Genomic DNA, 22,194 nt, shown 5'->3' with positions numbered 1-22,194 from the left:
CAAACATGAGGATGAAATTGTTCCGCTTATTCTCACCTGCTGATGTCAAACCCAGCAGGTGAGAATATGTAGAGAAATATGGAGCGTGTTTAGGTGAAATATTCTTTTGTAGTTTATATGTGGGGTGCTAACCACTTGTTAAAAGTAAAAGAAATAGTAAACATTACATAGCTGTGTAATATTTGTCATAAAATGTTTCATTTATCATCTGTTTTTGTACTAGAGTTTGGTAGCCTGTTCATCAGATCCTTTACACTTTCATGAACAGTGAGTCATGAAAGTCCACATATGTAGTGGTACTGTATGAACACACGCACAGAAAGTCTCAGTTTTTTGCTGTTTAGTTCTTTCATCCAGCTGCTGCTGGTATGTGAGGTAGGGTTACGTCTTCTTCCACATGTGCCTCTGTCTCACCAGTGGAGGGTGTCCTGTGACTCTTGCTGACTAAGTTGCATTGGTCACTGTGTATTAATAGATGGCATCTGTCAGAGGTGCTGCTCGGCTATTAGAGTGATTTACCAGTGTTTTTAATGCACCCTGAGTTAGGTCAGTGAATTGTGTACTGTTCTGTAACTTGATCAAGTATTATTATTCAGATGTTCAGCCACAGCCACTTTGTAAAGGAGGGTAATTAGGTTTGTTTTAATAAGAACCACACATGCAATAAAGAATAAACATCCACTCCCCTGTGGTGTTGATGTAATTGTATGTAAATGTGTGTGAAGCTGAATGGGTGCTGAATCCACTGAACTGAACCTCCAAACATACAGGTGTTAATGCCTCACTTTTGCTTTATGTCGTCAGACTCCAATGCTTGTGTAATTTTCTTCATAAGAGACATGCAAAGCCAGTCAATGAAATAATCCTTTACAACATTAAAGGATATAACAGTCCATATAAACTCACCCTCCACTTTGCAAGCCATATTTTTGTAGTTTGACCTTGGTGGCCTAGTGTACTATTAAATAGCCAAGTGTAATGTCTTTGTATCAAAGCCTTATAAATACCTCCTTTCCTTCTCTGACTTCAGTGATCAAGGAAAAGTGTTTAGAAAAAGCCAAAGGACCTACATTTTTTGATTAGTTATATACTCCCACTTTGTTAGATACACCTGCTTAGCCGCTTGTTGAACAGGTGTACCTGTACCTACCGTGGCATGGTGCCTGTTAGGCCGGTCTGACTATTTCAGACCAGCTGATCTACTGGGATTTTCCCACAGAATGGTTCAAAAAGAGAAAACCTGAGCTTGTAGGTGGACAACAGTAGGTCAAAAAACCACTTGTTACAACCAAGGCATGAATGCACAACACATCAAACAACATTTGAAATACTTGGGGTTCAGCAGCAGAATCTCATACTGGATGCCACCAGTGTCAGCTGAGGCTAAAGTTAGCAAAAGGTCATTAAAACTGTGCAAAAGACAGTTAAAGGGATTTAAAACTATTCTTCCAAAATATACATTTATTAGTTGGATGATTGGGACTGAGAGTAACATGTCAGTCTCAAGTCTCCCTTACACATGCAGCTGGGTTGAGAACTGCAGACTGCATACGATTCACATCATTTTCATTCTCTTCAAACTCTTTAGCCAGCCTTCAGCCGCACCCTATGGATGGGCTGTGTCGCTAGAAGAGACCACTACAGACATGATGAAAATGTTTCATCACAGGATAAACACAATTACCCTCCTTTTAAGGGGACAAGTAGAGCCAAACCATGTGAGCATAACAGAGGACCAGACCCATGGTAGAGGTTACGGTTTATTAAATTCCCTTTTTCTTGTTTTCTGTGTTCAACCACAGAGTTTACAAACTAAAACCAATTGCTTATATTTCATTGTTAGATTCTGATGACAGCTCCATTTAACAGTGATAAATGGGTCAAAGTTATCGCTGTGAGTCCCAGTTTATGCTGCTAGCCAAAGGAAAAAAAAAATATTTTCAGTATTTTGGATTTTATAACTTTTAGAAAATTACTGTAGCTCTGCCATGTCCCTTGAGGTGCCATCAAACACTTCCAGCTTCATGATGTTTTTATCTCTTGTGATAGGAAGTCTCTTAAAATCAAAAGAATAATAGAAATAATAGCAACTTTTGTCTCCTTTCTAAAGCATCAAATCATGTTACTGTGCACATCCTCGAGCAAAATATATATATATGTATAATTTGATCACAGGTCACAAAAAAGTGTTGAGCAATGCCCTTTAAAGTGTATGTGTTTTCAGGTTCCCCGAGGAGTACTTGCACTGCATCGACCATGTGAGATACGACACTGTGGGTCATTTTAAAGGTAATGCCTGCTGGCGGGGAAAGCTGAGTTATGGGGTTAATAAGGAGAAGAGCATTGATGTGCCTTAACAACAGTGTGATGTGGACTCGTTAATGCCAGCGTGTGGTAAACACCCCAACAAAAAACAATGGAATATGAAGAATCTTTTTTTCTGTTAAAAGCTGACTCTGGAGAGGAGCTTCCTGTCGTTCTGGTTGGTTTGAAAGGCACACAAACAATTTAAAAGACTTTAAAAGATCTTTGGAGCCTCTTAGCCCTACATCTTTATTTCTTTGCAATTACACTGTGTCGATAAGTAAAAGCAGAAGGGAAGCTCAACAATGGTTGGCAAATTCAGTCTCAATTTGGCAACCATTCTGTTTCACTTTTGTGACCAGCTGATCACACGCAACCAATCCAATCCATTTAGGCATCCAGACACGGTGAAAAGACGGCCTGCTGAAGTTCAAAATGAGGATCTTCATGAGGGAAAAAGAGTGATGTAAGTGACACTGAACAAGGTTGGTGCCAGATGAGCTGGTCAGTGTATTTCAGAAACTGCTGCTATGCTGGGATCTTATATATATTGTATAACCATTTTTACATTAACTTAAAAGAGAAAATATCCAGTCAGCAGCAACTGTCTTGTTGCCTCATTGATGCCAGACTGCTTTAAGCTGCTGGAAAGGTAACTGAAACTCAGGATATGCTCTTCTGTATTCTGTTGTTACAACCAAGGTATGCAGAAGAGCAGCTCTGAATGAACACGAACAGAACATGTTGAACCTTGAAGCAGAATATTTATGTTTAATAAAATATATTACTTGTATGTTTGAAATAAGGATTTGGTTTATATCCAGATTCAGATGCATATGGGCTACAGCAGCAGAAGACCACACTGGATGCCACACACATCAGCTATCATCAGGAAACTGAGGTTACAGTTCATATGGGTTCACAAAGTTGGACAGTAGAAGATTGAATAAGATTGTTCTGATGAATTTCTGCTGTGACATTCTGGTGGTAGGGTCGGATTTTGACATAAACAACATGAACACATGGATCCGTCCTATCTTGAATGGTGAAACATACACGGCACGACCCTTAGATATGGCCCAACTGTGTGATGCTATCATGCCAATAAAGACCAAAATCTCTGTCAAATGTTTCCAGCACCTTATTGAATCTGTATCAGAAATAATTTTGGTAGTTCTGAAGGCCAAAGGAGGTCCAACCTGGCAGTAGCAAAGTGTAACTAACAAAGTGGCCAGTAGGTGTAAACAGAGCACACTGTGAAACTGGCGCAGAAGTCGGTGGACATCTGGTGAGTGGATGAGGTTCAAGCTTTGCTCTCCATTCTGCTTTGCTCTTTCTAGTCTCCAAGAGATACAACGCAAGAAGGGTGCTCTGTCTTTGTGCAGTCATATGCAATCAAGCACCCATAACCTTTAGGAGGATGTAACGATGTAGCAGCAAATCAAACACATAGCCACACACACACATACACAAACAGAGGCAGCAAGCTTGGGTTATCCAATATAAAAGCGTCTCAAGAGATTCATAGTGGTGAAGCAGCTGTTGCAACAAACCAATCAGCCTAAATGCTATACTGGGAACCTCGAGACTGCAGGACACTTCTTCATTGGATCACACCGCCGTGTGCACCCATAGGCAGCAGCTGTACCGTCATGGCACAAACGTCAACCTACGACCACGGGGAGTTACATCACTAGTGTTTGGGATGCTAATGGGCAATTTTTGTTCAGGGAAGCATCATGCGCCATACTGCCATGAGAGTGTGACACTAATATTTCTGTCACGTATGTGACGGGAGGTGTTCGTAAATCTTCGTGTTAGTGCTGAAAATTCAGCTCTGATGTTTCTTAATGGGTGGAACGATAGAGAGCTGCATTTAATTCTCACCTAGACTACCTCAGTGAGGAGTGAAAAATCAGATCATGTGGTGATACAGACGTGAGTTCCTCAGAGGCTGAACGGTATCTGTCTCACTTGTTTAATAATATTCAGCGGATCATGTTACTCACGGTTCGCTTTCTACAGAAGGGCAGTGAAGATAACAATAAAAGGCTTGAAAGATGGAAAGAAAATGATGAGCTATAATGTCTCCTGATTCATTGGATCCAGGTTTCAAATGTTCTAATCTTGCAAATAGTGGCTGTCAGAATTACACTGTGAAGCTTTTGACAGGTAGCAGCACTCTGGAGGCCTCCTCTTTACTGTAAGATTCACACATAAGAACATATTCAGTGAGATTCATATTCTTGAATTGGTTTCACCTTATTCCACCGATGATCAGTTACAACAAAGGCTGGACACAGAGTGACAGCAGGCTGCTAGGGATGGACGGGTGGAAGAAACAGAATAGTTTCAATAATCTCACATAATCGAATAGTTTATGAGGAAAAACATGCTTTTGAGGCTTCAAGTATACAAATAATGCACAACAGTCACGGTAAACTGGAGTTTCATTTGTTTACAAGAAAGCAGTGATGCAGCTTTAGAGATCCTGTGAAATTTTTAATTTTGACTTCCTGGAAGAAGCAATCCGTATTAGTGGTGACCTCATGCTGCAACGTGAATTCATTTATTTTAATGGGTCTGGTGTCGCTGACAGGCATGTCCACAGTTGGAAAAACAACTCAACGCCCGTAACATGGAAACTGATTTTTTATTTTTTTTTCAAACACAATCTATTCTAAAGAAAACTGGCAACAGATACATAGAAAAAGATACCAAACTGATTGAGTTTCTTTAATCAATATGGCCACAAGCACTGAGTTTAAAGGGTTTCCTGAAACACAGAAGAATCCAGTAGCCGAGGGTTTCAAGTGAAGGTGTCCATGGAGTCCCTGGGAGGGCAAGCCTGTGGTGGACAAGGCCTGTGTACACCACACAACCAGTGATGAAGACAGTTAAGTAGCTGCATATTTGGGACTTCAGTGAATATTTTTCTAATGGAACCAGTGGAACCATTTCTCTGTTTTATCTGCTTTTCCTACACTGACACATTTCAATGAAATTTCTAGCTCTTGAAGTTTGAATTTTAATGTTTGTTACATTCCTGTTTCTGTTCCTCTGTTATCCTGGTATGATATCATTTTTAGTCCCTTTGAGTTTAGCTCCTACATCAGTTTTATAATAATCATCCTCTCCTGTGCTTCTAGTGCCCTTTCTGCCTTATTCAGCACATCCTTCTTGCCCTCTTGTGTTCACTTTTCTCCAATTTTTTAGTTTGAATCTTGTTTAATTTATTTCCAGCCAAGGGCTGCTCCTTCCCATGTCTTGCTGAGTAATTAGTAAGTCTATATACAGTCCTGTCTTCCATACACATGGTATAGGTTAAGATTTTGTACTTTCTTTTCAGAATGATTAAAATACATGCCTTCAGTTTGTCTGCATCATGCAATTAGATGCCCAGGATCATATAAAAAGAAAACCCAAACCTTCTCATGGTCTATTTCTAGGCGGCAATCTAACAATTTCTTAACATAAATTTAAAAAAAAAACTCCAGTAATGTCACAACCTGGCCACAACTATATATTAAAAAAAGAGATTATGGCAGACTGAACAAAGAGAGCATCTGACTGGCACATGCAGCACAGAGTCAACGTTGGAGCGCCACAGATCACGAGGGAATTCATTACAGAAAACTTAAAACAACAAATGAGGAGGCTGTTTCTATAGCAACTGGTAAGAGGTGATGCAGTTGAGAGAGGGTGGAGGATTGGTGATACTGTGATTGGAGCCAGGTGTGCCAGATAGGTGTGCCAGATGGGCAGCCAAAGACCAGCCATGGAGCACAAGCAAAGGAGAGAGGATCAGAACTGGAAGCACAGGAGACCATAGACTGAAAAATATGTTTTTGCCTTGTAAGCTGCTACATTATAGCTACAGCTCTACTTTAATGGATATGATTTAACTAACATATCAGTCTCTACTGCTCATTTAGGGAAAAACACTAAACCCCAAACAGAAAATAAGAACTATCTTCTGACTGTAGCCCACAAATGTAGATTACTGAAAAATGTGATGATCATTATTTTCTAACAGGGTGAAAAGCACGGCCACCTCAGTGAGACTCAATGAAACACCTGTCTGTTAGCACAAAGATGTGTGTGACAGATAAAAGCTGTACAGAACCAGAGAGCAATCACCTTGGCGGTCACCGTGCCAAACCCCAGCATCCTTATTTTATTTTAAAAGTAGTAAAAGGCAATATTAAAGTTACATAAGTAATCATTTTTGCAAATTTTTTTATTGCTATATCAGTGTTGGCTTCTCAAAAACTTCACTAGCTTGGTATCATAGTTTTTTGTGTTTGCTTTGTACAGCAAAGGGATAAATGGTACGTACATACATGTTAGTTAAACTGAAAGTACAAATGAAAAAATAACCATTTATTTCCCATCAGATCCGTCATTGCTGTATGTTTTAAATCAAGCATTTGGTTTTTGCGTAAGTGCCGTGGAATGGAGCATGTCTATTTTTCAAAATGAGAAACAAATCAACTGTTTCTCTGTGATTCAGTCATTCCAATTTCCTTTGTTTTTGTACAAGGCAATCACACAAGATGACCCCTGATTACCAGATCTTCATATACGCTGCAGACTTGAAAGATTCAAGAGTAAACAATGTTTGAGTTTATTGCTTTTTTCTCCTTCTCTTTGCTGCATGACAAGGAGGCTCAATCAGCAGGTTGAATAGACTTTTCATTTGATAATCACTCAAATTATGTTTAAGGTTTAAGCTTTTTAGTTAGGGTTTACGTAAATGCACTGATACCACAGTCATGCAAAACAGAATAAAAGCAAAGCTACAGAAAGATAAAAACATAATGCAAAACAGCAAAATATGAATGCATGAAATTAGTATTTGTATCTATGTCTTTCTTATGCAGATTTCTTATGTAGACTTTTAAGCAAAAGGTATTAAAAACACATTTTTTGAATCCTAAAAAAAGAATAGAAAAAATTAGAAAAAAGAGATTAAATTCTTATGTTGTAATAGGAGATTTTTAGCACAAGACACTGACAAATGATGCTATCATATTCAGTTCAATTCAGTTTTATTTATACAGCGCCAAATTACAACAACAATCACCTCAAAGGGCTTTATATTATAAGGTTTACCCTACAATAATACATACAGAGAAAAACCCAACAATCATATGACCCCCTATGAGCAAGCACTTTGGCGACAGCGGGAAGGAAAAACTCCCTTTTATCAGGAAGAAACCTCCGGCAGAACCAGGCTGAAGATAGATGATCAAAAATATTTTCATGGGTCATTTTTGTATGGGTTAACCTTTGTGTAATTTATTGATTTAATAGATGCCTCTCTGCCTGTCTGTCTATCACAGATAACAGATTATCTGCTTCTTGTGGGACAGATTTTTTCATAAAACCAAAACAATGAATAAAAAGAGGTTAAAAAACACAGCAGAGGTTCAGAATCGGGTGTTAATCACATGTGAGTTGATCGCTGGAAAAAAAACAGGAAAACCAAAACAATGAATGAGAAAAAAATAAAGTGTTTCCAGGGTGTAACAATGCAGATTCCCCCTATTAGTAGGTTTTGGTACAAAATCTGGTGTCAGTGTCAGGGGAAATATGAGTGCGGTGCTCTGCTTCCAGTCTACCCGATCAGAACAGTTAATCCCTGAAAAGAATAACATACAGTGTCCACGTCACAGCACCACCTAACACAAGGTGTGCTGCTTAATCTGTTAAATAAAACAACAAGGCATGCAGGCTTCAGGTCAGCCTGTCTGATTTCCATATAATATCTATCTATCTATCTATCATCTATCTATCTATCTATCTATCTATCTATCTATCTATCTATCTATCTATCTATCTATCTATCTATCTATCTATCTATCTATCTATCTATCTATCTATCTATCTATCTATCTATCTATCTATCTATCTATCTATCTATCTATCTATCTATCTATGAATGCTTACTTCAGGAAGTTTTAGCAAGCTTTAACTTGCCCTGTAGCTTCTCATAGGGTTTTCAGTCTAACAGATGCCAGGCCAGTCTTACTTTCTCAGAATAAGATTTAGCTGAAAAATTAGACTTCCCTAGTTGATGAAAATCTTGTGTTCAGAAACTTTTAGAAGCTGCTGAGGCTTCTAAAGGGGTTTGAAACGAGTTAAAGCTCAATTCTTGGTTTTCCTGAAGCATAGACTCATTGGCTGACATTTCCAGATGATCTTTGAAGTGACAGGAACATTGCAAGTCCAGGGTTGCCATGATTTAACACAAGCCATTTAGAAATAATGTGTCCTGTAAGAACGTACTACAGCATGTGATAACCCAGCAGAAACAACAACATGCCGTTTTAGGTTGTTTTACCTGTAAAGCAGAACTTTTTGACTACAGTAAACATACCATATTACTCAAGCTCATACAAATCACCTCATACAAAAATGAATCACCGTCCAATCACATCCCAGTAACATTTACATCAACACCAGAACAAGAGAGCATGAATCTTCATATTCATTTATAGTTGCAGATCTTTGTAATCACCTGAGAGTGTCCATTTGTTTCTTTATCTTAATTAGGCAATATGTGAGTACCTTATACAGTAATCATTCCTTAAGGAACAATAATGATTTCCCCTCAGGAGTTCACATTAAATGCTGGTGATCTTTCTAACATTTAATGCAGTTTATTGGCTGTTTTTCTTAATTAGATTCACCATCCACTTTCCTTTCCCTGGAGGATCCTCCAGTCATATCTTTGTTATCAACTTGACGTCAGTCCACGCAGCAAAACAGCCCAATACTCCCAGAGCTCAACATTCCAAGTGCTCTGTATTTTTCCAACTCTACGCCCTGTGAGTGGAGAGAGAGAGAGAGAGAGAGAGAGATGGAGGGAGTGCAAGGTGCGTTGGGGTTTGCGCAGGCGGGTTTGCTGATGCTCAGATTGGTGTGTTTGTGATTGGCCACCTGATGAGATGCATGTCAGCGAGCAAAGTTGCGTGCTTTTAAAGTGCTGCGGGCAGAGGGCAATGCATTCAGAACACTCGCAGCTGTTAGGAGACGAGACCGGAGAGCAGAGCCACGTCAAGCAGACCTTCCTCAAATACAGAGAGAAAAAGAGAAGAAGAAGAAGAAAGTGGAGATATGACTCTGTCAGCTGTGCAACAACTTTTTCTGCTGTGTTTATTCATTTGCTTTGGATGTTGGAGCACAACAGGTGGGTGAAACATGACACCGAGTCAGATACATGTAAACCAGCACCATCGTCAAGGTGGATGAGTTGTTTTTGGCTGCTAAAATTAATCACGCTCTAAAAGTTGTTTTCAGTGGCGATCACTTATAAACAAAGTGTAATTTTGAGTGCATTTTTAAAAAAGTTTGACGTCTTTATGAATGCGTCTGTAGGTTGTGAAGCCGGCCGTACATTTAGTGTAACTTTGTAAAATAATTATTTATGGTATACTAATCCTGATGCAAGGATTCCTCGCTATATTCCAGCTCACTATATAACAAATAGGCTTCATCACTAATTGATTTCAGGAAGCAATGAATATCTGAGTCATAGTTGTAGGACTATTTCAGCTTGCACTTAAACTCTCAGTATATGTTGAAAAAAAAAGCAATGCAAAGGTGGATTCAGAGGCAATTAAAGAGGGACTAACACCACAATGTAACACAACGTAGCCAACATTGAAATGGTTAATAAGTTCTAACTCAATCATTCATTGTCACTGAATGATTTATCAGTGTTTCATAGATCTATAATGAGCTAATAAATATAGGTTGATGTGCTTTGTACTCAAAGATGCAGTATATTGCGCAGTCTTTTTAATTAATAAGATTTCTTCACTGGATATTTTAAGCAAAAGTATAAAATTGGTATGTAGTGAATGGATTGTGATGTAATGAATGGTGACTGGCGATACACCAAGGTGATACACCATTTCAGATGTGATAGGCGTAATGTATGATTCTGATTAATAATAATTGTTCATAAAGACCCCTATAGGTGATGTTAGCTCAAGGTCATCCCACTTTAAAAAAAGTCACAATGTGTGCAAGTGCAAAAACTGGTACAATATGTACAGTCTTATTCCAGTCTGGGTGCTCTGCTCAGACTGGGGAAATCTTTTATAAATGACTCATTGTAAGAGAAAAAAATGCATTTATTATTAAAATTTAGTACCAGTAGAATTATATCAATGTAAAATGTACTCTATTACAAGTACCGATCCACTATAAAAATGATTTATCAAATAAATTTCCCTTCTAAATGAAGGAGTGTGATACCTGGATGGAAAGCATTTACCTGACCTCATATTAAAACGTTGCGCTCTGTTGTAACTCTGAAACGCACAGCGACAGTGACGTAAGCACATCTATGCAGACAGCAACATGTTAACATGGAGAAAATTGTAAATGAAATGATACAGAACCAGTGGATGTCGGTCCAAATAGGTTTTTAAATGAGATCTCTGAAATTCATAACACTCCATCTCCAACCTGTATGTTATTATTCTCAAATGTTTCTTTGACAGCTTAAAGATGCAGACGCTTACTGAGGAAAGCTTGAACGTTTTCAGCATGTCGTTCGATAACAGTCACTCATGAGTAGCCCGAGCCTCACAGTCGAATGTAGCACTGCATCAAACATACACCAGCAGCCTCCTGATATTAGAGGCTTAATATTATTATGAAATTTGAACACATAAAAATACAATAAATGATGATAAAGGACTTCCAAATTATTATTTTGGACTACAAATGCATGACGTTGTGGTATCAGTCTAATTACAATATTAACATTATGTGTATCTTTATCCAGATGCCAGTCCTCTTGATCAGTGGGAAGACGGCATAGCGTTACAAAAGGTAGTGAGACATCCCTTCATTTACAATCATCCCTCCATCACTGAGGCATTTTTCAAAGTCTCTACAGTTTTTTTTGCTGTTGTTATTCTCCTCCTAACTTAGTGGATGATCCACTCATTCTGGTCTACATGTCTTGTGTAATTATCACTACTTATTGCCAATTTGATGAACAGTATCATCTGCAGTCAGGCCACACATTCAGTGCTTTGAGCAACTCTGTGACAATAAATATACAGACACTTACAAGTTTGAGTACAAATGTTCTATGCTTACTTCTAAACAGTGTTGATGTTGTGTTTTGTGGGAAAATAAGAAATAAGAATAGAAAAATCAGTGGTCAAAGGTATTATGTTGCATTCACTGCCAGCTTTCGAGCTGTAAATAAGTGTACTGTTTGTCTGCAGGTGCGAGGGATCAGAAGTGATGATTTGAGTGGTGTGCTGCGGAGAGACCAGAATGAGGTAGGCAAACATTTTAAAGCTACTTTAAAGGTTTCTATTCTATTCTGTTCTATTCTATTCTATGCTATTCTATTCTATGCTATAGGCCTCATGCTAACACTTTAAAGGGGTTTTCCACATATGATCACAAACTATATGATTGCTTTTAATGCTTGACTTGTGAAAAACCATACCTTCAAACCACAGCTGACAAACTAATAGATCTTCACATGTCAAATTTCAATTCTCTTCAGCAAGCTGTGTCAGATGCACGTCCTTTAAATGAAAAAACATTCCATCACAGCAGAGGCATACGCAAGTACAAAGAGGAGAAATGACGAAATGAAAAAAAGTGCGTCTGTAGGAAAAGAGAGGGAAGAATAAAGCTGGTTAGCAGGATAAACATGACTGTGTTTATCTCTTTTTGAAGTTATGGAGTGGGCAGGTGAGCCACCGAGTCAACAGGAAGACAACATGACATGACACCACAATACCCAAAGGAAGTAACAGAGCTGGAATCATTGTGTGGTCTCTTACGTTTTGCTGAATTGTTGCTGTTTTGCATGTTTACTGTATTCAAGAGTCAACGGAGGCAGGATAGAGTATGAGAACTTTAATTCTGTTATTAATGCCTAATTGTTTTCCTTCCCCCACAGGAGCAGGTTCAGAATGTCTTCAAAAGAGTAGGTTTTCCTCCCTAGTTGTCTTTACACTGTATCTATAATTTCTGCTGTTTGTTCAGCACCAGCTGACTGACTCTGCTCCTTCCCCCCGCAGTTCCTGTTTCATTACTCCAAAGCACGCAACTCTGTTGGAGCTGTACAAAAAGAGGTGAGCAAATGAGCAAACCAATCAAAGTTAGTGCCCGATTTTTCCATTAATTTGTCATTTTCGAGAGTTATTGCTTTAATTTAATGCAGTGCTTAAACTGCTTTTGGTCATTTCAATTGACAGCATGGGTGGAAAAGGAGAACACAAAACATCTGCTTTGAGGCTTTCAGGTTGATTGTGAATTTTTATTCAAAACCTGTTAAAGTGAACAACGAATCTAAAGACTCTTTTTTCACCCCCGAAAACAGCAAACAAACCTAAGTAAGTTTCAGTTTCAGAGCTGGCCATTTGGGTGCTGTCGGCTCCCTCACAGAGCTGATACAGCATGACAGCAGGTGGCAAATGCGACTTTAAATACTGAAATCTGGAGCGAAATTCTGGTCTTTTGGCCTACTCAGCAGACCCTCACGAAGCTCTCTCTCCTTCTTCCTCCAGTCTCATTCAGTTCACCCTCTCATGCGACTTTCACCAAAGCTTTCCCAGAGGAGAAAGAAGAAGGTGGTACTTTTGGTGAGAACGCAGATCTGAATGCTTTTAACTGATTTTTTTACTTAAAGATTTCAGAGCAGGGTTATGAATGAAGAGGATAGAAAAACTGCAGACAATTGAGGTCATCTCTCAAGCTTAGGGACGTTTAAAGCTTCCTACTTAACAATTGGAGGTAGTAAACTATTTTTGGCTGGTGAGCCATTCACGTTAATCAGTGCTTGCATGAGATCATTACAAGCTGAAGGGGTTTTGAGCTGCTCAAGCAGGAACTGTTTATTGCTCCCATAATTCATTCCATCTCACTAAAAAATGTCTAAGTAGGCAAAACAATACAGTTAAGAAACTAGATAAAAATTTGGGGAAATAAATGTTTTTACATGGCACAGCACACATGAAAAAGTTGCCCAAACTGTCCTTTAGCACCTCTAAAATTGACTCCATACACTTAAGAGATATAATAAATGCTAAAACTATGGCACCAAAGTGAAAATGTGCATTTTTTTTTCCATTATTGAGACTAAAAACAGAAGAAACATTTTCATCTCTTCTGTGCACACACCCCTTATTTTCCACTCATTTCTCTTCTGCCTATAAAGATTTAACCTTTTCAGGTAGTGAAGAAGTAGTGAACCAGTGATTAAGAATTAGCCAGCATGTATCACTTTTAATTGCATTACTACTCAGGTTCAATGTAGTGACTGACTCTTTCTCTTCATCTCCTGCTAATTAAACAGAAGATTCGAGGTCTGCCAGAGGGGATGTTGTAAAAGGGAAAAAAAGAAAAATCTGAAAACAAACACACACCTATCAGAAGAAGAGCAGCTGGCAGCTCCACCTGCGGACATCACACTCAAAATCAACTGATGGACCACGCAACAGCATCTGTAACTTTTTTGTTAACAGAAACAATTTGATTGTACAGCTGGAAAAAAAAACTGAAGTGTGTTGCTAAAGCTGCCGTGTGTCTTGTTGCTTCCAAATGCAAAAAAATAAATAAAAAAATTGGTGTCACCGGATGGGAACTGTCACCAAGCAAATTTGGCAGATTGTTACACAAGACATGGGCATCTAAAAGAAAACACAAAATTGTCACTGATCGCTGTGGCAAAGAGGTGAACTCACATTTAATTTACCAGAATTAAATGTACATGTACATTTTGTGACATAATTATCATGAAACGGTATTAAAAAAAAGTTAAAACTCGTCTGTGATGCTTTTGTGAAGACGTAGTTGATTACAGTTCAATGTTTATTCAAATTACAAAACAGTGATTGTAGTTTCCCCCTGCTGAAATGTACTGTAGGATGATCATAATGTAGGTTTGACACTCTCCAGCAGCCCAGTGGCCTGTCCAAATACAGGACTGATCCCAGTATAAGAGCGCCACCTACATGGTTACAACACACAACGCACATGCTGACAAAGGAGAAGCCGCCCCCTCTGCTCGGTTTTAAGGTCTTCGGAGTGTTTTCCGTGTAGCTGTCACATGGCTTTTGTGGTTTGAAGTTACAGGTGTTTCATTTTTTTAATCCTCATCCTCTGAGTCACTGTCTTTTTGTGTAGGAAGTGAACTTCTTATCGATGACATTAGCTTGTCTTCGATTTGTTTCTTGGGGTTTTCCTCCAGGTCTGTCTTCACGGCTCCAGTTTCTGATAACCTCCACTCCAGCTCTGATTGGGACACACGACATGAATTATAGACACTTCAATCGCATAAAATGAATTATAGCCGATGCAATATCGCTCAACAGACTGACAAACTCCAGCTTCCAAAATTACATGCAATACACTGAGATGTACTGAAACTAAATTCATACCTCTCAAACCAGCTTTGGTGACTTAATAGAATTCTAACAGTACCTATTCATTAAAACCAAACTGCCTGACTAAAAGTGCAACTACTGAAAAATGAAAACATGACCAAACAAATTTCAGATTAAATGCCAACACCTGTGTACCTACTTCCTGATATTTTCCAGTTTAAAACAACACAAAACGATCATTGTATCCACTCAGAGATAGGTCTGTTAGGCCTACAGTCACAGTTAGTTTTGTGCTAGCTTTGTGCTTAAAAAATGTTCGGTTTTGTCAGCAAGTCGCCTCTTACCTTCAACTTTCAGGTTCATGCCCCCGAAGACCAGAGGACCGATGAACTGGGCCTTCATCTCGCCCTCGAAGTAAACAAAGATGGTGGGCAGGTTGCGGTCGGGGTAGTTGGGGATGCAGGTGGTGGAGATGGACTTGAGGAACTTGGTCTGAGGGAACTTCCTGGCTAATGTGCTCAGGTGCTGGTTGATGAGGGTGCACAGAGGGATGCTGGTGAGGGAGATGAATGGAGAGAAAACATCAGACTGACCTGTTGGTGGTAAACTTTGTGACAACAGTTGCTCATTTTTAATGTCAATGTCAGTAATTGTTTCCTGCCCCAAGTGAATGTGTGTGGAATATGAAATACACAGCATCAGCAGTACTGAATGCAGTACTAATGTCCCTTACCCAGGGTCATTAGCTCACTGCACCCTGTTGTGATGAGACATCAGGGTAAACCTGGAACTCACTATGTTACATATATATATATATATATCTATATCTATATATATATATATATATCATAGGTCCCTCATCCTATTCATGTAACCCCTTCCGCCAGGGTTACTTGAGTATTCCAACAACGCCCTGTTTTCGTACCGATGCCTTCTTGTTCCAGTAGCCCACTTGTCGTCAGGGTGCCCTGGTTCCTCAACACCTGATTACCTTGTTGATCCGGGCGCCGAGCCGGCATGCCTTCATATTTACCCTCTGTTCTAGTGACCCTGAGAGGCAGGAATCAGGGATCTTCTGCTCCAAAGGCGCAGGTTTAAACTGCATGCGTCCCTGGGTGCAGCTGTTAGAACTCGAGAGGATGTGGAGGGTGAAGGTAACGGTGGTCCCGTGGTAATCCAATGCGGTGACTCCCAAGCTAGGCGATGGCTCCAGCAGATCCCGGGAACAACATCGAGATCTCTGTCCATCCTGGGAACATATATATATATAGGCCTATAAGGATAAACCCGCCGCATATATATATATATATATATATATATATATATATATATATATATATATATACATACATACATATACATATTATATATATATATATATATATATATATAATTATATATTACATACATATATAGTTACATTAATTTTTAACTAATAAATTAATTATTGCCATTAGTTAATTACAAAATCCCATATTGCCATTTTATCCAAACTACAAAAAACAAAAACAGATATTCAAACAGCAACCATGTACATGAAGAAAAGAATAAAAATACTCATATCTGAGCAGAAGCATATAAAGAATGGAAATAACACATTATCAAATTAATTTCAGGTAATTTAACAAATCAAAGAATTTAATTTTAAGAATTACAAGACATTGTATTTTAAACAGCAACGGTTTGCAGTTTACCTGCTTAAAATACAAGGATCACCTCCAACCATGAAGTGTTCTGGACTTAGAACAGCTTTTCACATCACCAAAAATAAATTCTCTCTAACTTTGAAAGAAGATTTGTTTGAGATTTTGTTCAGTAGCATTTTAATTGCTGCAATATATAAAACTGAACAAACATAATCTGACTGTTCAATTAAAACATTTTAATGATAACAGCAACCTGGAAGTGCTAAGTCTATTCAAAGAAAAAGCATGTAAAATAACTGAAATAATGGTTAATATACCCTTATAAACACGACATGAAAAACTTCACTCAATATTTTCCTCATTCATGCTTACTGGATGACCTACCCCTGCTTGTAGAGGTGCAGCACCACCCAGATGCCATCTCCAGCCTTGTTGACCTCTTTGACGTAGTCCTGTCCAGAGATTTCTGCCACCTCACCGAACACATTCTTCATCTGAGTTGCTTTCCATTCTGCAAGACGCTTCTGTCTGGAAGGAGACGCAGCCTACATCAGTACCCCAACAAACTCACATGACTATCAATCCACAATAAAAGTTTAAGCCAGAGATTTTGTGACGACAGAACTCTTCTCTAGCAAAAGAGAATTTAACAGTACCTCACCGAAAAATAACAGATCAAGAGGTCTAATGGGTGCAAACAGAAGGTGTAACCAAACAGGCAACTAACCACCAGCATAAAGCTGAAATTATTTATTCTTGTTCCGCTCTACTGAAGTTGTGCTCTCACGCCACTTAGGTAGTATGGTTTACCTATACATCTCAATGGCTGCTTCATCTTCCTCACTGAACTCATCTTCATTTTCCTCTAGTTCTTCCAGCGTCATGTCCTCATATGTTTTAACTGATCAGAGAAAAAGAAAAACATTAACATATCAAATAATACATTTCAATATTTCATGTGCATTTAACTGGTATTTGCAAACTATGTTAGTTTGGGTAAAAATGTGCCTTTTGCAGATTAAGTTACAAAGAATGACTGATCTCTCTTACCAACAGACTGCTGTTGGAGGGCCAACTCCTCCTCTTCATCCTCCTTAGGTGTCTCCTTGGGAGGAAGAATTCCTTTCTTTCTCAGAATATCATTCCACTCTGTATCTTCATTTGGGTCCTAAAGAGAAAAGAAAAAGGTTTCTTTTAATCTGGGTTTCCATGTGATGTGAAAAACAACATGAAGTTTCCAAGGTCAGTCTTTGTGCAAACAAATTACTTCCACAAGTTAACTTGATCTAACAAATAAGCTAAGATAGCGCTATGGAATAAGATAAGGCATGTGCACTCTATGGGTCTGGATGTGTTTTATGCTTGCTTAAAGTGAATGTATAAGAGCTCTGCTATACTCCTATTTTATCACAAACTGAGTGGATTTGTTTGCAGATCACTTTTTTAGCGGCACTCATTGGGATAATTTTCTGCGGAAGAAAAGCCTCATGATCCGTGAAACGTCCCTACTAGATTGGTCAACAGAACCCCTTTGATGTGAACAAACAAGGAAAACTCTAGATTAACTTAGCAAGCTGATACCCAGCTTTGGGTGACTGCTTATCTTGATAGCCAATGTTAGAATGAGTAAATCCAGATAACGGAAACACAGTCCTGGGTATGTTGAACTCGCTTCGTAGTATAGGCTCCAGGTCGTTAAAAAGTTAACATCAAAACATCATTTGTTATTTACCCTTTTAATGAACACTTATTAAACTCAAATAAACTATAAACATTTTTTTAAAGACTACAGGTCACCGGATTTATCAGTGGTTAAAAGTTTTTACATTTTTTTTATCGTTTCCACAAAATATTTTAGCAAATCTGCTACCATATAAAACTCTTCGTGTGCCATCGTTTATTTTTAGTTTGACAGTAACCGTTTCAACTCTGGTCCCAGACTATCCCGAGACCTTTTATCTGGTTTGGAGTATTATAGGGCTAGCTTGCTAGCTAAGTGTAAGGCTATTGAGTGCTCAGAGACACTGCTGGCTAAATATCTAGAAAATTACGTTGTCACGTTACACGGCTTTAAATGACGTTAAATATTCTCATTCACAGCCGGTACGCTGTGACTTTTAACAAACTAACGAAGGTTTACCAACCTGCATTTTGACAGATAAGAGTTCTCTGAAATCACACCACTGTTCCCCTCCCAGACGCGGAAATAGAAGGAGCGCAGCCAAATCGATTCCGACAGAAAACAAAAACCTGTGACTGTTTCACGTGCGCACAAAAAATACCCAGCATTAAAATAACCCCCTGTAACTATCTATATAATGTCTCAAACATTTACTGCACTTATTTTTTTTACTGTGGTATAAAAAACAAAAATTCCTGATTTTAGAAGGACTAGGAAAAAAACGCTTCACGGGGAGGACAATAATAACAGAGACACCAAGTTCCTGTTGAGGCGCAATATGCCCATATAAGGAATGAGAGCGGAGCATTCCATTTGTGGCTGCTGAGAGCGAATCCAAACAGGTGCCACACACACACACACACACACACACACACACACACACACACACACAGAGTACAATATTTACTGTGGGATGTAAAAAGGGCACACAACGCAAAGCCTCAAGTGTAGCACATTACTAAACAATTAGTGAATAGGTTATTAGCGATTCATATACGGATAGGTGTCACTTTATGCACACAATAACAGTAAGTACTGGTGTACATATTTTTTTATTCACAGATTTTCATAGATGTTTGCATGAAACTGGTGACACACTGAGATCCTTCCGCTTGACCGCGGTCATTTTGTTTACTTAACTTCCTCTTTTTCTTCTTTCCCTTCTTCCTCAGCTTTACACCACTGCCATCTCAAAAATAATCACATGTAACTATATATGAATATATATATATTCTTTTTGCTGGTCTGTCACTGTTAAAGGATGGTGGAAGGAGGGCGGAAAACGAACTACTCAAAGCCCCAGATTCACCCTATAGGCTATCATTTTATTTTGGGAGCTTCATTAATGGCAGCATTGCCTGTCAAGTTGCACCATTAAAATATCCAAAAATTGAAGGCCTTATAGGGTGGTATTTAACAGATGTGCCTTAGAAGAAAAAGGCCCCAGGTCTGATCACAGGAAAACCCTTTGGGCTTGCCTCAGGAAGGGCTTCCGGAATAAGGGAAAAAAAGAGAGTCCCCAGTCAAAACATGTCGAGTGACCCCTTGTGAATAAAGGAGCTGAAGTTTTGTTTTCAAATGAATGGGTTGGTTTATTGGCCCCTTAAAAAAATCTGTGTTTAATCGAGTTATCATAAAGGCCGGTTGTGCTGTGGGGGTGGTTCGCTTCAAGCACATTCTGCCCACTAAAGAGTTAATTTTATGTCATACTCTGTTAATTTTTAAAAAGGCTTAGAGTTATTTAGATCTGTTGTGAAACTGTTCATTCAAACGCCCACCGCTGCAACAGGTTTTGTTCATCCTATGCAACCTACAGTTAACCTTAAGTTAAGGATCCAGCAGATTGTTAGATAAAACAAGTACAAAGCACAATCGCAGTCTGCAGTGACACAAAACAGGAGTGAAAGTTTGGGTGGTTCAGTTTCAATCCACACTGTGGGAGTCTCAGAGAGCGTGGGTTTGAATGGAAGCAGGTGTGAAATGCACCTGCTGGTGGATCTGTTTGGATAATACAGGTCCTTCTCAAAAAATTAGCATATTGTGATAAAGTTCATTATTTTCTGCAATGTACTGATAAACATCAGACTGTCATATATTTTAGATCCATGACACACAACTGAAGTAGTTCAAGCCTTTCATTGTTTTAATATTGATGATTTTGGCATACAGCTCATGAAAACCCCAAATTCCTATCTCAAAAAATCAGCATATTACATCTGACCAATAAAAGAAAAGTGTTTTGAATACAAAAAAAGTCAACCTTCAAATAATTATGTTCAGTTATGCACTCAATACTTGGTCGGGAATCCTTTTGCGGAAATGACTGCTTCAATGCGGCGTGGCATGGAGGCAATCAGCCTGTGGCACTGCTGAGGTGTTATGGAGGCCCAGGATGCTTCGATAGCGGCCTTAAGCTCATCCAGAGTGTTGGGTCTTGCGTCTCTCAACTTTCTCTTCACAATATCTCACAGATTCTCTATGGGTTCAAGTCAGGAGAGTTGGCAGGCCAACTGAGCACAGTAATACCATGGTCAGTAAACCATTTACCAGTGGTTTTGGCACTGTGAGCAGGTTCCAGGTCGTGCTGAAAAATGAAATCTTCATCTCCATAAAGCTTTTCAGCAGATGGAAGCATGAAGTGCTCCAAAATCTCCTAATAGCTAGCTGCCCTTGATAAAACACAGTGGACCAACACCAGCAGCTGACATGGCACCCCAGACCATCACTGACTGTGGGTACTTGACACTGGACTTCAGGCATTTTGGCATTTCCCTCTCCCCAGTCTTCCTCCAGACTCTGGCACCTTGATTTCCGAATGACATGCAAAAGTTGCTTCCATCCGAAAAAAGTACTTTGGACCACTGAGCAACAGTCCAGTGCTGCTTCTGTAGCCCAGGTCAGGCGCTTCTGCCGCTGTTTCTGGTTCAAAAGTGGCTTGACCTGGGGAATGCGGCACCTGTAGCCCATTTCCTGCACACGCCTGTGCACGGTGGCTCTGGATGTTTCTACTCCAGACTCAGTCCACTGCTTCCGCAGGTCCCCCAAGGTCTGGAATTGGTCCTTCTCCACAATCTTCCTCAGGGTCCGGTCACCTCTTCTCGTTGTGCAGCGTTTTCTGCCACACTTTTTCCTTCCCACAGACTTCCCACTGAGGTGCCTTGATACAGCACTCTGGGAACAGCCTATCCGTTCAGAAATTTCTTTCTGTGTCTTACCCTCTTGCTTGAGGGTGTCAATGATGGCCTTCTGGACAGCAGTCAGGTCGGCAGTCTTACCCATGATTGCGGTTTTGAGTAATGAACCAGGCTGGGAGTTTTTAAAAGCCTCAGGAGTCTTTTGCAGGTGTTTAGAGTTAATTCGTTGATTCAGATGATTAGGTTAATAGCTCGTTTAGAGAACCTTTTCATGATATGCTAATTTTTTGAGATAGGAATTTTGGGTTTTCATGAGCTGTATGCCAAAATCATCAATATTGAAACAATGAAAGGCTTGAACTACTTCAGTTGTGTGTCATGGATCTAAAATATATGCCAGTCTGATGTTTATCAGTACATTGCAGAAAATAATGAACTTTATCACAATATGCTAATTTTTTGAGAAGGACCTGTATATCCTATATTATCTCTCTATGTGTTCCTTATTACACATTTCCAGTGTTTAATATCCAGGTCCTATACAGGATACAGGATACATTACAAGTCCTATAACATAAAAAGCTGTTTTCCAGTCTTTCAGTGTTTCACTTTTCACAGAAACTCTTTTGTTATACAGTCAAACACCTGAGGGCTGTTTCATGCGAACGTCCAATCACAGAACGGTCACTGGCTCACTACCGGAACTGGCGGAAGGGAAAGTTGGTGAAATGCGGAACAGGAGAAAACAAAGTGAAGAGCTCTCACTCTGACCCTGTTTTTCACAAACTGCGCACTTTAAAAAAAAATCAAAACTTATTAATAAAAGTATAATGTGTTATAGATGTGTAAGTTACTAACAAACCACAACTACTTCCCACTCTCCAGCTTTTACCTGGCCACTATTCACAAGTTAGACTCTGCAGAACACGTTACAGTCATTTTCACTTATTTATTAGCTCTCTAGCTCAAAATCTGCTGCTGCTGATCTCAGCAAATTTAAGTTACTTATGCGACAATTGGCAGATGTGGTTAAAAGAGTTGCAGGAGAGCCAAAG

General features: G+C 39.2%; 2 protein-coding genes across 2 annotated transcripts; one reads left to right on the top strand and one right to left on the bottom strand.

The window, feature by feature from the left end:
* Positions 1-9,324: 9,324 nt before the first annotated feature.
* Positions 9,325-13,964, top strand: nms (neuromedin S). Its single transcript, XM_031732904.2, has 7 exons — positions 9,325-9,499; positions 11,108-11,154; positions 11,559-11,615; positions 12,251-12,277; positions 12,372-12,425; positions 12,861-12,935; positions 13,649-13,964. Exons 1-7 carry the CDS (start codon positions 9,427-9,429, stop codon positions 13,679-13,681), a joined length of 366 nt encoding a protein of 121 aa, XP_031588764.1. The 5' UTR covers positions 9,325-9,426; the 3' UTR covers positions 13,682-13,964.
* Positions 13,965-14,010: 46 nt separating this feature from the next.
* On the bottom strand, positions 14,011-18,572 carry pdcl3 (phosducin-like 3). Its single transcript, XM_031732903.2, has 6 exons — positions 18,469-18,572; positions 17,375-17,492; positions 17,135-17,225; positions 16,709-16,852; positions 15,023-15,231; positions 14,011-14,586 (listed from the first exon to the last, which is right to left on the bottom strand). The coding sequence occupies exons 1-6, from the start codon at positions 18,472-18,474 to the stop codon at positions 14,441-14,443; spliced, it is 714 nt and encodes a 237-aa protein (XP_031588763.2). The 5' UTR covers positions 18,475-18,572; the 3' UTR covers positions 14,011-14,440.
* Positions 18,573-22,194: the final 3,622 nt, after the last annotated feature.

This window comes from Oreochromis aureus, linkage group 16 (genome assembly GCF_013358895.1).
Source record: "Oreochromis aureus strain Israel breed Guangdong linkage group 16, ZZ_aureus, whole genome shotgun sequence".
In the NCBI taxonomy this organism is placed as follows: Eukaryota; Metazoa; Chordata; class Actinopteri; order Cichliformes; family Cichlidae; genus Oreochromis; species Oreochromis aureus.
Note: the sequence above shows the minus strand (reverse complement) of the source record. Positions and strands in the feature narration are given on the sequence as shown.

Coding starts and splice junctions, on each gene's coding strand:
- nms (XM_031732904.2), top strand. CDS start 9,427: ATGACTCTGTCAGCTGTGCAACAACTTTTTCTGCTGTGTTTATTCATT. Junction 12,278..12,371: donor TTCAGAATGTCTTCAAAAGA/GTAGGTTTTCCT, acceptor TTCCCCCCGCAG/TTCCTGTTTCATTACTCCAA. Junction 12,426..12,860: donor TTGGAGCTGTACAAAAAGAG/GTGAGCAAATGA, acceptor TTCTTCCTCCAG/TCTCATTCAGTTCACCCTCT.
- pdcl3 (XM_031732903.2), bottom strand. Junction 17,226..17,374: donor CCTCCAACAGCAGTCTGTTG/GTAAGAGAGATC, acceptor TTCTCTGATCAG/TTAAAACATATGAGGACATG. Junction 14,587..15,022: donor CATGAACCTGAAAGTTGAAG/GTAAGAGGCGAC, acceptor TGTCCCAATCAG/AGCTGGAGTGGAGGTTATCA.